The sequence below is a fragment of the Danio aesculapii genome, chromosome 2 (assembly GCF_903798145.1).
Source record: "Danio aesculapii chromosome 2, fDanAes4.1, whole genome shotgun sequence".
Lineage (NCBI taxonomy): Eukaryota > Metazoa > Chordata > Actinopteri > Cypriniformes > Danionidae > Danio > Danio aesculapii.
The window spans coordinates 45,526,804-45,541,932 of NC_079436.1; the positions used below are offsets into that span (position 1 = coordinate 45,526,804).

Here is a 15,129-nt window from a genome sequence, read left to right on the forward strand (position 1 = left end):
GGGGAACATTTTCTTGGCACACTTTGGGCCCATTAGTACCAATTGAGCATTGTGTCAATGCCACAGCAGGATTGTTGCTGACCATGTCCATCCCTAAATGACCACAGTGTACCCATCTTATAATGGATACCAACAGCAGGATAACGCACCATGTCATAAAGCGGAAATCATCTCAGACTGGTTTCTTGAAAATGACAATGTGTTCACTGTTCTGAAATGGCCTCCACACTCACCAGATCTCAATCCAATAGAGCACCTTTAGGATGTGGTGAATCATGGATTTGCAGCCGACAAATCTGCAGCAACTGCGTGATGCTATCATGTCAATGGAGCAAAATCTCACAGGAATAATTCCAGTAACTTGTTGAATCTATGCCATGAAGGATTAAGGCAATTCTGAAGGCAAAAGGAGTCCAACCCGGTACTAGTAAGGTGTACCTAATAAAGTGGCCAGTGAGTGTAGTTCTCCCAAATTAAGCATCAACTACTTAATCTGTGCATATCTACAAATAGAAAATAATTGAATATTGAGTTGGAGTCTGGAAATTAACATCATTTTTTAAAGCTTTACTCATACTGTGACATTTCATAATTTTGTTATTTTATATCACCTATACTGTGTTATTGCATCCAAATGGATTGGATGCTTTCAAAGAAATATGTGGTTTGTTGCCAGTGGCCAGCAGTCTGGATGTGTTGATGTGTCTGATTACAGGCTCTGAGCTCTGAAAACAAAGCAGTTTATTTCCTGTCTGGCTTTTTAATCTGTGGTTGTAATCGCTGTAGAGCTGTTATGTATTAAATCCTTTCACCCGGCCAGAAAGTAACAGTTCTTCAATGTCTGTCTTCTCATAAGCTTTTAGGGTGAAATGGGAGTAACACCGTGTCCTAACTACATGCAATGCGACATGCAGTTTGACTGTCACCACCAAATGTTTAAATGACAGAAACATTTAAACACTTTTAACATTCCTGACAAACTGGTATGGTTTATAGTCTAATTAATTTAACAGTATTAAAATTGAATGGGCTGAGTGATTGATATTTTTGGTTTGCATTGAGTCAGTGACTTTCATTTTCAAACTGTTTGCTAGTTATTTAATTTTTAAGTTCTGAGCAGCGGCGGACTGGCCATAGAAAGCACCGGGACATTTCCTGGTGGCCTGGCGGTCAATCTGGCCTGCCACCATGACTCTGGCCTGCAGCGCACAAACCCCCAAACCTCCGCTCTTCACGTTCTAGATCGCATCAGATGTGGCCTGACTAACTGTAATTTTGGCTGGGTGGAAAATGCTTTCCCAGTCCGCCCCTGGTTCTGAGGTAAACTATCTGCTGAACTTCAGTAGCATGGCCATTATTATAAAATGGCGTTCAAATATTGGTAGCATTTAACACTGAATAAAGCACATAATCTGTACCTGAGGAGACCGATATCATAGCAGTTTATGTTTTATTTTGTTGTGACGTTTCTAAAATGTTTCTAAAATATAAATTTCACATGTCGCTGTTGCAGATGCTTTGGACAACAACTTGTTTAAACATAAAAAAGTAATTACATTTTGGGATGCCTCATTGTGTATTGTTAGGGAACGGTGTAAGAATGTTTTGTCCAAGCATTTTTATTGAAAGGACAGGTGTTTGCTTTTTACCTGAGACTGATGTGCAACTTCTGATACAGAATACAGATCTAATAAAATAAGACAAGTCTGACCCATAGGCATTTAGGCTGTTTTCAAACTCGACTGAACCCAAACTTAAACAGCATATCCAGGTTTTACAGCCTTTTTCTAAAATAAGACTAGACTAGAGAATACACAGGACAAGTCACTCGTATAGATTCAAATGGGGAAAAGTGTTATGGTCAATACGACGAATGAAGCCCTGTCTTTTAGTACAGGAGCCAATCAGCGATTGTTATAGACTGATAGTTCTCCAGGCGAGGGGCTCGGAACAGATGTGTGTGTTTACAAATTTCTGCAGATTTTGTGTGATTATAACATTTAGAAATTAAACCGAAAAGACAGTTGTTGTTTAATTATATTGGTGATTCCGATTATGAAGTTTGATCATAAGCTTGGCAAGCAATTTTGTGGAATTTGATGTTTCTCCATTGAGACAGAATACCCCAGCATACTGCGTTTCAGAGGTGGCCACTGATTAAAATGACTTGCCTTAAATGGATGTCTCAAACTGGGGTTTTAGCTGAGTGTTTTAAACTGAGAAAAAAAATTACTCTGGTGGAAAGTCTTATAAATTTTTTTACAGTACGCTTTAAAAATGTACCACTCTCTCAATCTCAGTTTATATCTGTGTCTTCTCTGTGTAGTTGCGGGACTCCACCGACCAGTTTCAGGAATATTACCGCCAGCGTTTGCGCGTACAGCAGCATCTGGAACAGAAGCAGCAGCAGAGGGAGCTCTACCAGCAGATGCTGAGAGAGGGCGGAGTTCAGCAGCATGAGGCCCCGCCCACTGCCAAGCACAACCTTACAGAAGCCTTCCTTACCAGGTAAGCCAAGCTCCACCACTAAAATCACATTAGACATGGGTGATTGAGACTTATAACTATAATAATAATATTTTCTTGCATTTATTGTGATAACAATATAAAAAATGATAGTTCATATGTATCCCTACGGACCGTTTGTAGGGTTTAGTGTTATCACAAGAAGGTTAATTCTTACTGTGGGGAGATTTTTTTAGTGGTATATTGTAAACAGTATCTCACTACATCCTATCCAAAGTTGAGCGCTTATTCTAGAGCTACACTGATGTACATTAAACCAGCTGAAGTTTACAAACACAGAGGAACCAGGTGAAATCTGATGCTTTGAATAGTTAGAGGGAGGAAAAGGAAGGCAGGTTGAATATCAAATGAAAGGCTAATGAGATGTAGATGAGACCGGCCTCAGGGTTTTACAGATGGTGCAGCGAGGGAACCTGAAGTGGGTGTAGAATTCCCAGAGGAAAACAAACACATACACACACATGCTCGAAGACAGGTTTTACATTTGCATGCTTTTGAAACACATTTAAATAGTTTTTTATTTAGTACTAGGAAGGGCAGTAATCTGATAAGTAGGTTTTACCATATCTCAACATTTTTAAACATAATATCACATGTACAGCTCTGATAAAAATAAGGAAACTAAGCTTAAAATATTGGGGAGACTAAAGACAGAAATATTAAAGAAATTATATATTATATTATATTATATTATATTATATTATATTATATTATATTATATTTATTGTCTTTTTAGCTTTGTTAGCTTTTTAGCTTTTATTAATCAGGGATCGCCATAGCTGAATGAACCGCCAACTTATTCAGCATATGTTTTACTGCAGCGGATGCCCTTCCAGCTGCAACCCAATACTAGGGAACACCCATACACTCTCATTCACACACATACACTACGGCCAATTTAGCCCATTCAATTCCCCATAGCGCATGGCTTTGGACTGTGGGGGAAACCCACGCCTATTATATTATATTATATTATATTATGTTGTGTTGTGTTCTGTTATATTTATATTTTACATATCTACATATTTATTCCAATTTCTTTTCTCCAATAATTCGGTTTTTGAAGTAGTATATTCATTTTATTCCAATATTTAAGGTCTGAGAATGTGGACATTCGTGTTATTTTCTGCAAATAAATGTTTTGAATGATAATATTCATATTTAAAATTTGAAGACAATAGTTCAAAATTAGGGAATAGTTAAAAAAAATACAACACAAATGAACATTTTACTTCAATAATTTTCCCTGAGCTGAATAAACATTAATTTCTGTGTTGTAGTTTATTGAAAATGCTTAATTGTATGATAATAAATTCTTAATTTAATCACTTTTTAAATAAATGTTAACATCACAACAGATATTATATATATTATAGTTACGACTATATATAGTTGTATAGTTATAGAACGACTTACTGGAAACATATTCAAATATATTTAACAGTGCAGTAAAGGAAGATTCTGAGAGTCCCTTTAGTCATTTTTGATCACTTTTCTCTTGTTCGGCTTTGATAGTTTTCTAGTTCTGTTGCTATGATTGCTGTGACAGTTGTAATACACAGTCATAACAAAGGGAGGTTCTGGAACCATGCTGTGCCGTTCCACTGATGTTGTCATCATTAAAGGCCTCAGCCATAAATAATGCAGCGGGACAGAGGGTAGGGGAGGGCAGATAAACATTCATTGTTCCGTCAACAGAAGCCGTACTGAGTTTTGACTAAACCCTAGTGCATTCATTTGACTATACTTGTATGTGAGGACAGAGTTTTAAGTTTAGATGCCACATAAATAAAATGTGATCTAAAATCACATTGGCTTTCTGCCACCTGCTTAAGGGGATTTTAAGGGGAAATCCCCCCCTTGACCACTGGGAAATGACCAGTTGTAAACGTGGGTGGTGTTTGGCAGAGATTGAGATGAATATCAAATGAAAGGCTAATGAGATGAACCTCAGGCTTCTGCAGATGGTGCCTTCAGCAGATTCACAACTTAAAGTGGGTGGAGAAATCCCCAGGGAAAATAGGCTGAAAATAAGCTGTTTTGCGCTTTGATGTGGATGTGATTTAAAAAAAAAAACTGATCATCAGTGATGTCAGCTTAAAACGAAAATCTTTTGAGCTAGTTTAAAGTTATTCCAAAGTAGCCAGACATTTAGCTAGAAATGCAAGATGTAAATCCTGTACATTAACAGTACTGCAGAATATGAGTTCACAATTCAGAGGGAGAAGGTCAAAAGTTAGAGATATACACTCATAAATCTTTTTTCATAACATAACTCATAACAGACTTTTTTGCATGTTTTTTGCTTCCAGTTGTATTACAAGTTTCTCACAATTATGCTTCTCTGTGAATTGTATTTTTTTAATAAACTTGCAATTGCAAGAAATCAAATAAATATTATGTAAACACTGAATTGCCAACAATGTTTATATATAATAAATCATAGACAGGGCTTGACAATAACACCCGCCAAACGCAGGTAGATTGTAGCTGTGTCGGGATAGACAGACACTCCCACTAGCCACTTTGGCTGGTTAAAAATAATTTGATGTGTCAGCGCTGGCTCGTCACTAAATATTAGAATTTTAGTTTATGACCAATTGTCAATATGCATACAAATGTCCTCTTGGAATCGAGAAGCAGCACGACTGACAAAAACAACTGTTCGCGTGAGCAAAAGAAAGCATGTGAATACCAAATGAGAGGATGATCACGTGCATGGTGAGACACAGGCGATCCTCACACTTTTGCTCAGAGCTGATGTGAAGCGCGCAAGTGTTTAAAAGCTCCCATGCCGTTTCCTCACGCAAAGCAACCGTGTCTTGAAACGCAACTGCTGTGATTGGTTCTCTTTGGTATAGACTGGAAAAAAGCGATGCTCATTTATCAACTGTCCTGCTGTTTTGAAGCCAGGGCTTGAGATTTTTTTGTAAGTGCCTGCGGTTGCTGCTTTCACTTTAACCATTATTTGAACAGATTATTAATATGCCTAACTTTAACCGTGTGCGCATGATTATCCTTTCAATATCACACACACAAAATGTTTTTCACCTGCTTTCTTTTGCCTACAGTTATTTTTATTAATATGGTTTACATTGCTTTAATATGTTTTATGCATAGTTAACTGGTCATCTGGGACCTTTAGCCTGAACAGACCATTGTGCATAGATTTAAATACATGGAAAAAAAATTAAATGTCAATTGTTTTTTTTGTTTTTTTAATATTTTTGTTGAATAAAAATGTATGTATGCAGGTATATTTTGACACATTTAAAATTTGTGGCTAGGAAATAATTAGTTTGGTGTGGTCAGAGATAAATTTGGTAAATCATTATAATGTTGAGACCTGAAAAGTTAGGTGAACTAAAACTAATTGCAATGGAAGTCATGGTGTCTATGAAACCACAACCCATTTGCAAAAAAGTGAAATGAACGAGGAGGCATGAGGAGATGACACAAAATCAAGTAATTTAAGCATGCCAAGTCAAATTAATGCATATAAAATATAATTTAACAACAAAATGGCGAGTGGCTAGTAACAATGGAAAACTTACTAGCCACAGTGGCTGGCGATCAAAAAAAGTATCTATTACATTCTACATAGTACATATATTACATTTGTGAGTTGAAATGTTTCAATTCTGAGGACAAGATCTGAAATTTAAAATGAAAAAGCACTAGTTTAAACAGCCTTATTAAGTTATTGTAAGTAATTATTAGATTCCCAGAGATGGGTTGCAGCTAGAAGGGCATCCGCTGCTTAAAAACATGTTCTGGATAAGTTGGCGGTTCATTCCGCTGTGGCGACCCCAGATTAATAAAGGCACTAAGCCGAAAAGAAAATGAATGAATGAATGAAGTAATTATTAGCATTAAGTTGTAGATATGTCGTTGTTGTTGTTTTGAACGTACGCCCTCTAGTGGCGACAATCTACATACTGTGGCTTTCAATCCAAATCTTAGAAGGCTTGTCTTTTTTGTCTACAACATGTATTCCATGGTCAGTAAAGTTGATCAAGTTGACTGTAAAATGTCATCTTTGTATGTTTGTGCAGGTCTATTCAGCGTCTGGAAGAGCTGAATGTGGGAATGGATGATTTAGGAGAAGAGGTGCAGGCTCTCTCTCAGCAGTGCAAAGAAGGAACTAACAGCAACGGTGAAGTTGGAGACGCTTCAGCTACACCACAGACACAGGATGGAGGTGGAGGAGCCAGCAGTGTGATGAGCAGCACTCCTCAGAGGTCAGCGAGTCAATCCGGCTTTCCTCCGTCCAGCCAGTCTCCTGTACTGACCAAGAGGTGAGAGGAGGCCAGCTCTTTAAATCTTTCATCTGCTGTATCAGTACATCTTTAATATAAGATTTAATCTGGGACACAATTCAAGCTGTAATATTTGTTTTGTTTTTTTAAAGCAAATTGGCTTAAACCATTTTTAGGCACCTTATAGCTTTGTAGGGTTCCTGCTGGTCATGGAAAATCTGGAATATCAGGGAATTGTTTTATTTCTATTCCTGAAGTTGAAAGTCAGGGAATTATTATTATTTTTTTGTCCAAGTCATGGAATATTATGGATTTTTGTTTGTCATTTGAAATTTGACTTTCCATTTATCAAAATATTTTTCCATCACATTTCACTATTGCCTATAGTTATGATTTGTTTATTTTAGAGTCTAGAGCAGGGGTGTCGAAACTCAGTCCTGGAGGGCCGGTGTCCTGCAGATTTTAGCTCCAACTTGCCTCAACACACCTGCAAGAATGTTTCTAGAAAGCCTAGTAAGAGCTTGATTAACTAGCCCAGGTGTGTCTTATTGGGGTTGGAACTAAACTTTGCAGGACACCGGCCCTCCAGGACCGAGTTTGGACACCCCTGGTCTAGAGTCTGTTTATTAGTCTATATTAAAACATTATAAAACGTGATGATTTTGGGCGTCACGGTGGCGCAGTGGGTAGCACAATCGCCTCACAGCAAGAAGGTTGCTGGTTCGAGCCTCGACTGGGTCAGTTGGCATTTCTTTGTGGATTTAGCACGTTCTCCCTGTTTTCTTGTGGGTTTCCTCCGGGTGCTCCTAAATAAACTAAATTGTCCGTAGTGTATGTGTGTGAATGAGCGTGTATGGATGTTTCCCAGTGATGGGTTGCAGCCGGAAGGGCATCCGCTGCGTAAAACATATGCTGGATAAGTTGGTGGTCAATTCCGCTGTGGCGTTCCCAGATTAATAAAGGGACTAAGCTGAAAAGAATATGAATAAATAAATGATTTTGAACATTAAGCAGGATAAGTTGTTTTGTTTTGCTAAAATGAATGGGAGTGAACTTGATGCGTTTAAGTGAAGTTTATTTATAAACTGTTTCACATGCTTCTGATTGACCATGGCTGGTTCCACATTAGCTATCTCATGATTTACAAATCAGATGAATCCAAAACACACATAAATAACCAGATTTCCTTACCTTAGTCATCTTTGTCTTGAAGAATCCCCCCATTCACCCCGACTCCTCCCTTTTTTTCTAGCATAATTTAGGATAGGGCGGCTTAGTGGTTAGCACTGTTGCCTCACAGCGAAAAGGTCGCTGGTTCGAGCCCCGGCTGGACCAGTTGGCATTTCTGTGTGGAGTTTGCATGTTCTCCCTGTGCAGGTTTCCTCCGTGTGCTCCGGTTTCTCCCACATTCCAAAGACATGCGCTATAGATGAATTGATTAAACTTAATTGTCTGTAGTATATTAGTGAGAGAGTGTATGGATGTTTCTTAGTATCGGGTTACGGATAGAAGGGCTGCGTAAAACATGCTGAAATAGTTGGCGGTTCATTCTGCTGTGGCGACGCCTGATAAACAAAGAAACAAGCAGAAGAATTAATAAATTTAGGGAAGCTCTCGAGACCTACCTGACCTCAGACTCACCTCTCTCCTGATGAAATGGGAGGGATCTCCGGGCTCGAGTCTCTTTAGAGCTCAGAACTCTCTCCTGGGACAGTATGCCAAACACGCATTTACTTATCAATCATCAGCAAAGTGTGAACTCTTGAAGTTACAGTGGCTGCGTTACTTTTAGGTGAAAAATAAGGTGGATAGGTCATGGAAATTCAGCTTTTGAGTATGTGAAAATCAGAGATAAGTCAGGGAATTTGACATTTTCCATAGAGTTTCCTGATTTTGAGAATTTTTATTTATTTAGTGTCTTTTTAGTCTGAAATAACGAAAACATTCAAAATACTTGACTTAAATTGACACTTGCAAATTGTCACACTTTGACTAAAATAACAATTTATTATGTTTGCTGTTTTTTTCTAAATGCTGGAGTGATAAAAAGATACCCAAAGTTGAAAAAACTTTGAATCTGACTTCATCAAATGTTTTGAGTTTCTGCTAGAAATATGTGCAAATTAGTGCAAATTTAATGATTTCAAATTTCATTTTCTTTTCGACTTAATCCCTTTATCAATCTGGGGTCGCCACAGCGGAATAAACCGCCAACTTATCCAGCACATGTTTTACGCAGCGGACGCCCTTCCAGCTGCAACCCATCACTGGGAAACATCCATACACTCTCATTCACACACACATACACTACGGACTGTTTTAGCATACCCAATTCCCCTACCACCGCATGTCTTTTGACTGTGGGGGAAACCGGAGCATTTAGAAAAATTGTAACACGAAAATCTTTGCAATTTTTAATATAATCAGTCAACTGATTTAACCTGTTTACCTGAAGCGTCTTGCCTTAATGTTTTAAAAGAGTTTGTTTTTACTTGCAGTGCCCAGAAAGACAAAACTGGACAGAACGACAGCAGTTTGACCCGCTCTAAAGGCCCAGAGGTACATCATTCCTTGTAGTCTAGCATAATTAGCATCAATATTTGATACACAAGTTGCTCTGAATATTTGACATGATTAAAAGTGAAAGATGTGTTATACACAAGCTTCTCCACACATCTTGCACTCTCACTAGATTATGGTTACACCGCTACACCACATTTGGTAAGAATGAAAAATCCTGGTTTAGTTTTGCTGTGAAATATCCAATGTTTTTAATAAAATAAAAGTAAGAATAACTTTTATTTTGCTAGTAATCAAGGTAAACATTTGAAGTAAGGAAGCAATATATTAAATATGACAACCCCCCCAAAAAAAAAAAAAACCATTTTATTAACGTTTTTACAGCAATAAACTGTTATAAAAGATATAGCAAACAAAAATATATAATTTTTTTCAGACTATTAATTAATATAGATTTACAGCGTTATAAGTAATAAAACATTATCTCTTGGTCTCTGTGAAGGTTTAGTGTTGGTTTAAATACAGCTTTTCCAACGTCTACAGATAAGGGATTTTCAGGGATTATTTGGGATTTGACTAATGCTGATATATGACCTAATCTACAGATAAGCTTTCTCATATGTGTGTGTTGCAGAAAGAGAAGGCTAAAGCCAAGTTTGTGATGGTCAACACTCTGGAGGACACGCAGGCGGTCCGCGCCGTGGCATTTCACCCCACAGGAGCGTTATACGCCGTCGGCTCCAACTCTAAAACCCTGCGTGTGTGTGCTTATCCCGACACACTGGACACCAGGTCAGACTCTCAAACAACCTGCTTCAGTCAGCTCACTCTGACAAGTTACTGATACAAGTGCACAACTTTAAATCTGAACCCTTAAAAATAAAAAAGAACTAACTCTGCTGTTGGATAATTAATGGAGTGTGTGATATGCATGTATGATCGGGCTGTGATATGTTGTAGCTTATTAAAAATGTAGCTAATTTTCATCCAAATTTGAAGATATGGGAGCACAAATGTCTCGTATAAGTTTTTGTTGTTTGTAAATAGTGTATTTATATAAACTAAGATAGCTATATAACACTCAAAAAAACTATTTTAACACAAGCAAGAGATGAATAAAACCAAAAACATCATGTAGAAGCACTTTCTTTCTCTAAAAACCCCCAAAACAAAACACTTAAATTCCCTGAGCACAAGTTACTTTGTATAATTAGCACTTCTTGCGTATGTTGCCTCTTGTTGAATCACTGAATACCTCCTCAATTGTAAGTCGCTTTGGACAAAAGCATCTGTGCTCAAAAATCAGCATGATCACAAAAATGAGATTGATTTTATGCAACAGTTTATTAAACAAGTTCATATTGGGATTAGATTTTAACACAATATTGTCAGTGTTTTTTTCTTCTTCTGTTTTATATAGCCACACATGAACAATGAACACATGAATGTTGAAGGACATGAAGGATTTAAAATAGATCAAAGCTTAAGTTGTACATTGAAAAAGTCACTTTCATCAGATCTGAATAGATTAGTCATTTGAATGAAGGAATCAGTGGGCTATATACACACAGACTTTTAATTTTCAGCCAGCCAGCCCAACGGTTTCCGGTGAACTGTCTTTCCATTACAAAACGCCACATTTAAGATCTGTTTTCTTTAAAAATAAGTGTTCTTCACTGCCTAATAGATATTTGATATAAAGTAGGTCTCAGACCGACAAGAAACATTGCATTAAATTCCATCTCCTTAAAATATGAACATTTATTTACCCCAGTATTTTGAATAGAGTTTGAAGTCAGAATTATTAGCCCCCCTTTTAATAAATTTTTTTTTTATATTTCCCAAAAGATGTTTAACAGCGCAAGGAAATGTTCACAGTGTGTCTGATAATATTTTTTTCTTCTGGAGAAAATCTTATTTGTTTTATTTCGCCTTGAATAAAAGCAGTTTTATTTTTTTAAAACCATTTTAAGGTCAAAATTATAAGCCCCAAAGCTAAAAACTATTATACCCCAAAGCTATTAGCCCCAAAACTATTAAAACTATTATGATTAGAAATGTGTTGAAAAAATCTGCTCTCCATTAAACAGAAATTGGGGAAAAAATAATCAGGGGGGCTAATAATTCTGACTTCAACTGTAAATGAATGCTTAAGTTAATTTAACTGGTTGTATTTTAAATTACATTACAATATCAATGCTGTAAAAGGAACTGTAGAAACCTTAAAATTGTCACAGAAACCTTTTACCGGAAGTTTCCCGTTGACTGAAAAACACTAGCATATAGCCCATTGATTCATGAATCATTACTGTGGCTTGATGCCATCTACTGGTGGTTTTGGTTTCATTGTAAGGTATTATTTAAAAGAAAATCTCTAAATTCAAAATACTGTTGGAAATGTAATGCATAATTAATTAATTAATTGTAAATACAATTGTATGCTGCTTTAAATGTTGCTTCTGTGCTACTTTTGCAGTGGGAAAAAGTGGATTATCGTATTCTGATTAAATTTTATTACATCCAATAAAGTAAGGGAAAAAAAACACATAAATGTCAAAATGCACATAAGTTGGTATTTAAATAACACATGGAAAAAAAGCACAATAGGAGCACAATAAGAGTCAACAAATTAATGTCTAATTAATGTTACCAACCAAATCCAGGAAAAATTGTCAATTTTTGTTATTCCAATTATTGTTTATTTATTAATTACTTACTCTGCTTCGATCAACATTTGTGATTTAATTTGTGTAAAATTCAGTTGACCGATGAATGTGTCTTTATATGGTTGTTTCTCTCAGTGGTTCGGGGACGAATAAACCTCCTGTAATCCGCTTCAAGAGGAACAAGCATCACAAAGGTTCCATATACTGTGTGGCCTGGAGCCCCTGTGGACAGTTACTGGCCACCGGCTCCAATGACAAATACGTCAAAGTGCTGCCCTTCAACCCTGAGACCTGCAATGCTACAGGTGAGAGAGAGAAACTGTGAACAGAAATACACTTTACAGCAAGACACCACAGAAGAAACTATATATATATATTTTCATACACTATCCTGTTTTGAGATTTTGAACTAGTTTGCTTCTCAAATCAGGTTTGATATAATAAACCACTGAATGCAAGTTATTTTTGTTATTTAATATGTTAAATATTTATATCATATTTCAGCTATTTTACAGCCATATCGCACTGCTACTCGGAGGATATTGCTTTTAAAGGCAAATAGCTGAAATATATGCGCTTGTACAAAGGTTCAACGGCATAATCGTGTATATAAAAAAGAAAGTCAAAGACGGAGAGTCTCAAAACCCTTTTGTAAAAGTAACTACTTTGTTCTGCCATTCATTCACATCTGCAGCTGACGTCAGAACTGCAGAAACTGTTGCTACTTTACAAACATCTCTGTAGAAATAGTATTTGAATGATTCTCTAGCGTAATGTCTAAAGTGTTGACAAAACAGGTGATTTTGCTCCCATTTGAAGACTATAAGGCTGAACGGTATGAAATGCTATCTGTCTACAGAGATTTCCCAGTATTTCTCTGTTGCAATCGGGAGATCACAATAATTATCCCTGAAAAAGCCAAAGCAACGCAAACACTGCCAGATTACGATGGTATAAATACAGCACTACAAAATACAAAAAAGAGAGATCGACTTAGAATGTCACTTACCTGTTCTGTAAGGATTTGTTCAGCTGTAGTTTGAAACGTATGCTGAAAAAAAAAATGTTTTTCTCCTCCAAGGACTTATTATGTGGTCTCTGTTGCCATCTTGTGGAGGAATGTCAACACACTGAATCTCAGAAATTATAAATATTTTAAAATAGGCACTATCTTTATAAATTAACTGCATAGTTGCAATCTGATTTAAGTTGCAATCTAGTTACCTCAAAACTATAATAAACAGTGAGAAAAAACTAAACTAAAATAGAAAATGAAAAACAACAAAATTACAAAAACACAACAAAATTGCTACAACTAAATGAAATGAAAACCTAAAATATGAAATAAAAATGTATTAAAATAAGAATAAACTTCATTAACTACTCAGTCATTTTCAGAGTAGTGGAAATTAAAAAAAAACTGTTTTGTTTTTCTGCAGTTTACTTATTTGCATACTTATTTAAATAATAAATATATTCTTATATATCTCAAACATCTTTTTCATCATGCTACTGAGCCAGAAATCTCTTAAGTGGTGCTTACATAAACCAGACTTTACAGTTTTAGAATGTTGAAAAATCTCTAATATGCCAACAAAATGGAACAAGGCATTTTAAACTAATTTATCAAATTTTGAGATTTCTGTTCTGGAAGTTTATGCAAATAAGGGCATATTAATTGAGACAATGCCTCATTTGCACATTTCAAAATTTAATAAAGCCTGTAGTAGTATTATTATTATTAAAATTATTATTAATTATTAAATGATTTTGCAAATAAAGCAGCGTTTTCAATGTCCATCAAATTTCTAAATTATTTGGATGTAATGTCCTGGATGTAATAATAAAATAATAATATTACTTACGATGAATTTTGATTAAGGCATTTTAGAATAACATTTTAGATGTTTTACAATGTTACAAAATTTAAAATTTACAATTTACAATTTTTTATCATCACATAATCCCTTAGAACAAAATCACATGACTTTTTAATGCGCGGACTGGAATTTATTCAGTAAAAGTGTTTCTGTCATAGTTTATGCACATTTTTTCTTATCAAATCAAAAATTTATCCTACTCTGCTTTTTCAAAAATTGCTCAAATTAATAGGTGGATGGAAACATAGCTAATAATGAAATTGATTAGGTAAACAATTTTAGCGTATTCATCTTCAGTGTTTTGCCTTATTAGAATCAATTAATTGTAACTGAATGACTTTCACTTTAGATATATAACATCACACACTGTAATTTCTTTCGTGCCATTGATCACTCTCTCTGCTTCAGGTCCTGATCTGGAGTTCAGTATGCATGACGGCACTATCAGAGATCTGGCGTTCATGGAGGGTCCCGAATGTGGAGGAGCCATTCTGATCAGTGCAGGAGCAGGAGACTGTAACATCTACACCACCGACTGCCAGAGAGGACAAGGCCTGCATGCGCTGAGCGGACACACAGGTACACACTCACATCATCACCATACTGGAATTACTTACTTCAACATGATATTAATAAATAAATAAATAAATATCCATACTCCATACCACAGGGAAGTGGGAATTTACTATATTTATGCAGGTCTTTAAGAGTTAAAACCTCAAAAGATTTTTAAATGTTAAAAGATTGTTTTAACTACAGCTCTAGTCAGATTCAGATTCACTTGCTCTGCTAACATTTTCACTGGGTGAAAAACATTTATAATTTAAGGAGTAAAATAACATTTCCTTTTTTTTGTTTGTTGATTTGAATCATGTATAATTAAAATTACAATATTTATGCAGGTCTTTAAGAGTTAAAACCTCAAGCATGGCTTAGTGTTAAAAGATTTTTAACTACAGCTCCGGTCAGATTCAGATTTTCACTTGCTCTGCTAACATTTTCACTGGGCCAAGTAAAAACATTTATAATTTAAGGAGTAAAATAACATTTCGTTTTTATGTTTGTTGATTTGAAACATCTACAATTTTGATAAATTATGCCATATAGCAGTTCCTATTGTAGTATTTAAAAGAAACTACTAACCTACCTTATATAATGTTAAAATATAATTGAAGAAAACAACTAGCAAATAACAACTCAAATACCAGAAATACTCCAGATCACCAAACTGAACAAATATACAGATTAAAACAGTCCTTAACAGTCTTCAGGTAGGTC

The 15,129-nt window shown here is 35.8% G+C and overlaps 1 protein-coding gene across 1 annotated transcript in view; it reads left to right on the forward strand.

Moving 5' to 3' along the window:
* The window catches only part of wdr47a (WD repeat domain 47a), a 39,120-nt gene that overhangs the window by 16,202 nt on the left and 7,789 nt on the right, over nucleotides 1–15,129 (forward strand). Inside the window, exons 7-12 of the mRNA XM_056480777.1 lie at nucleotides 2,327–2,508; nucleotides 6,582–6,824; nucleotides 9,284–9,344; nucleotides 9,940–10,097; nucleotides 12,107–12,276; nucleotides 14,260–14,430. Of these exons, the coding sequence (XP_056336752.1) occupies nucleotides 2,327–2,508; nucleotides 6,582–6,824; nucleotides 9,284–9,344; nucleotides 9,940–10,097; nucleotides 12,107–12,276; nucleotides 14,260–14,430 (985 nt within the window). The remainder of the gene's footprint in view (nucleotides 1–2,326; nucleotides 2,509–6,581; nucleotides 6,825–9,283; nucleotides 9,345–9,939; nucleotides 10,098–12,106; nucleotides 12,277–14,259; nucleotides 14,431–15,129) is intronic.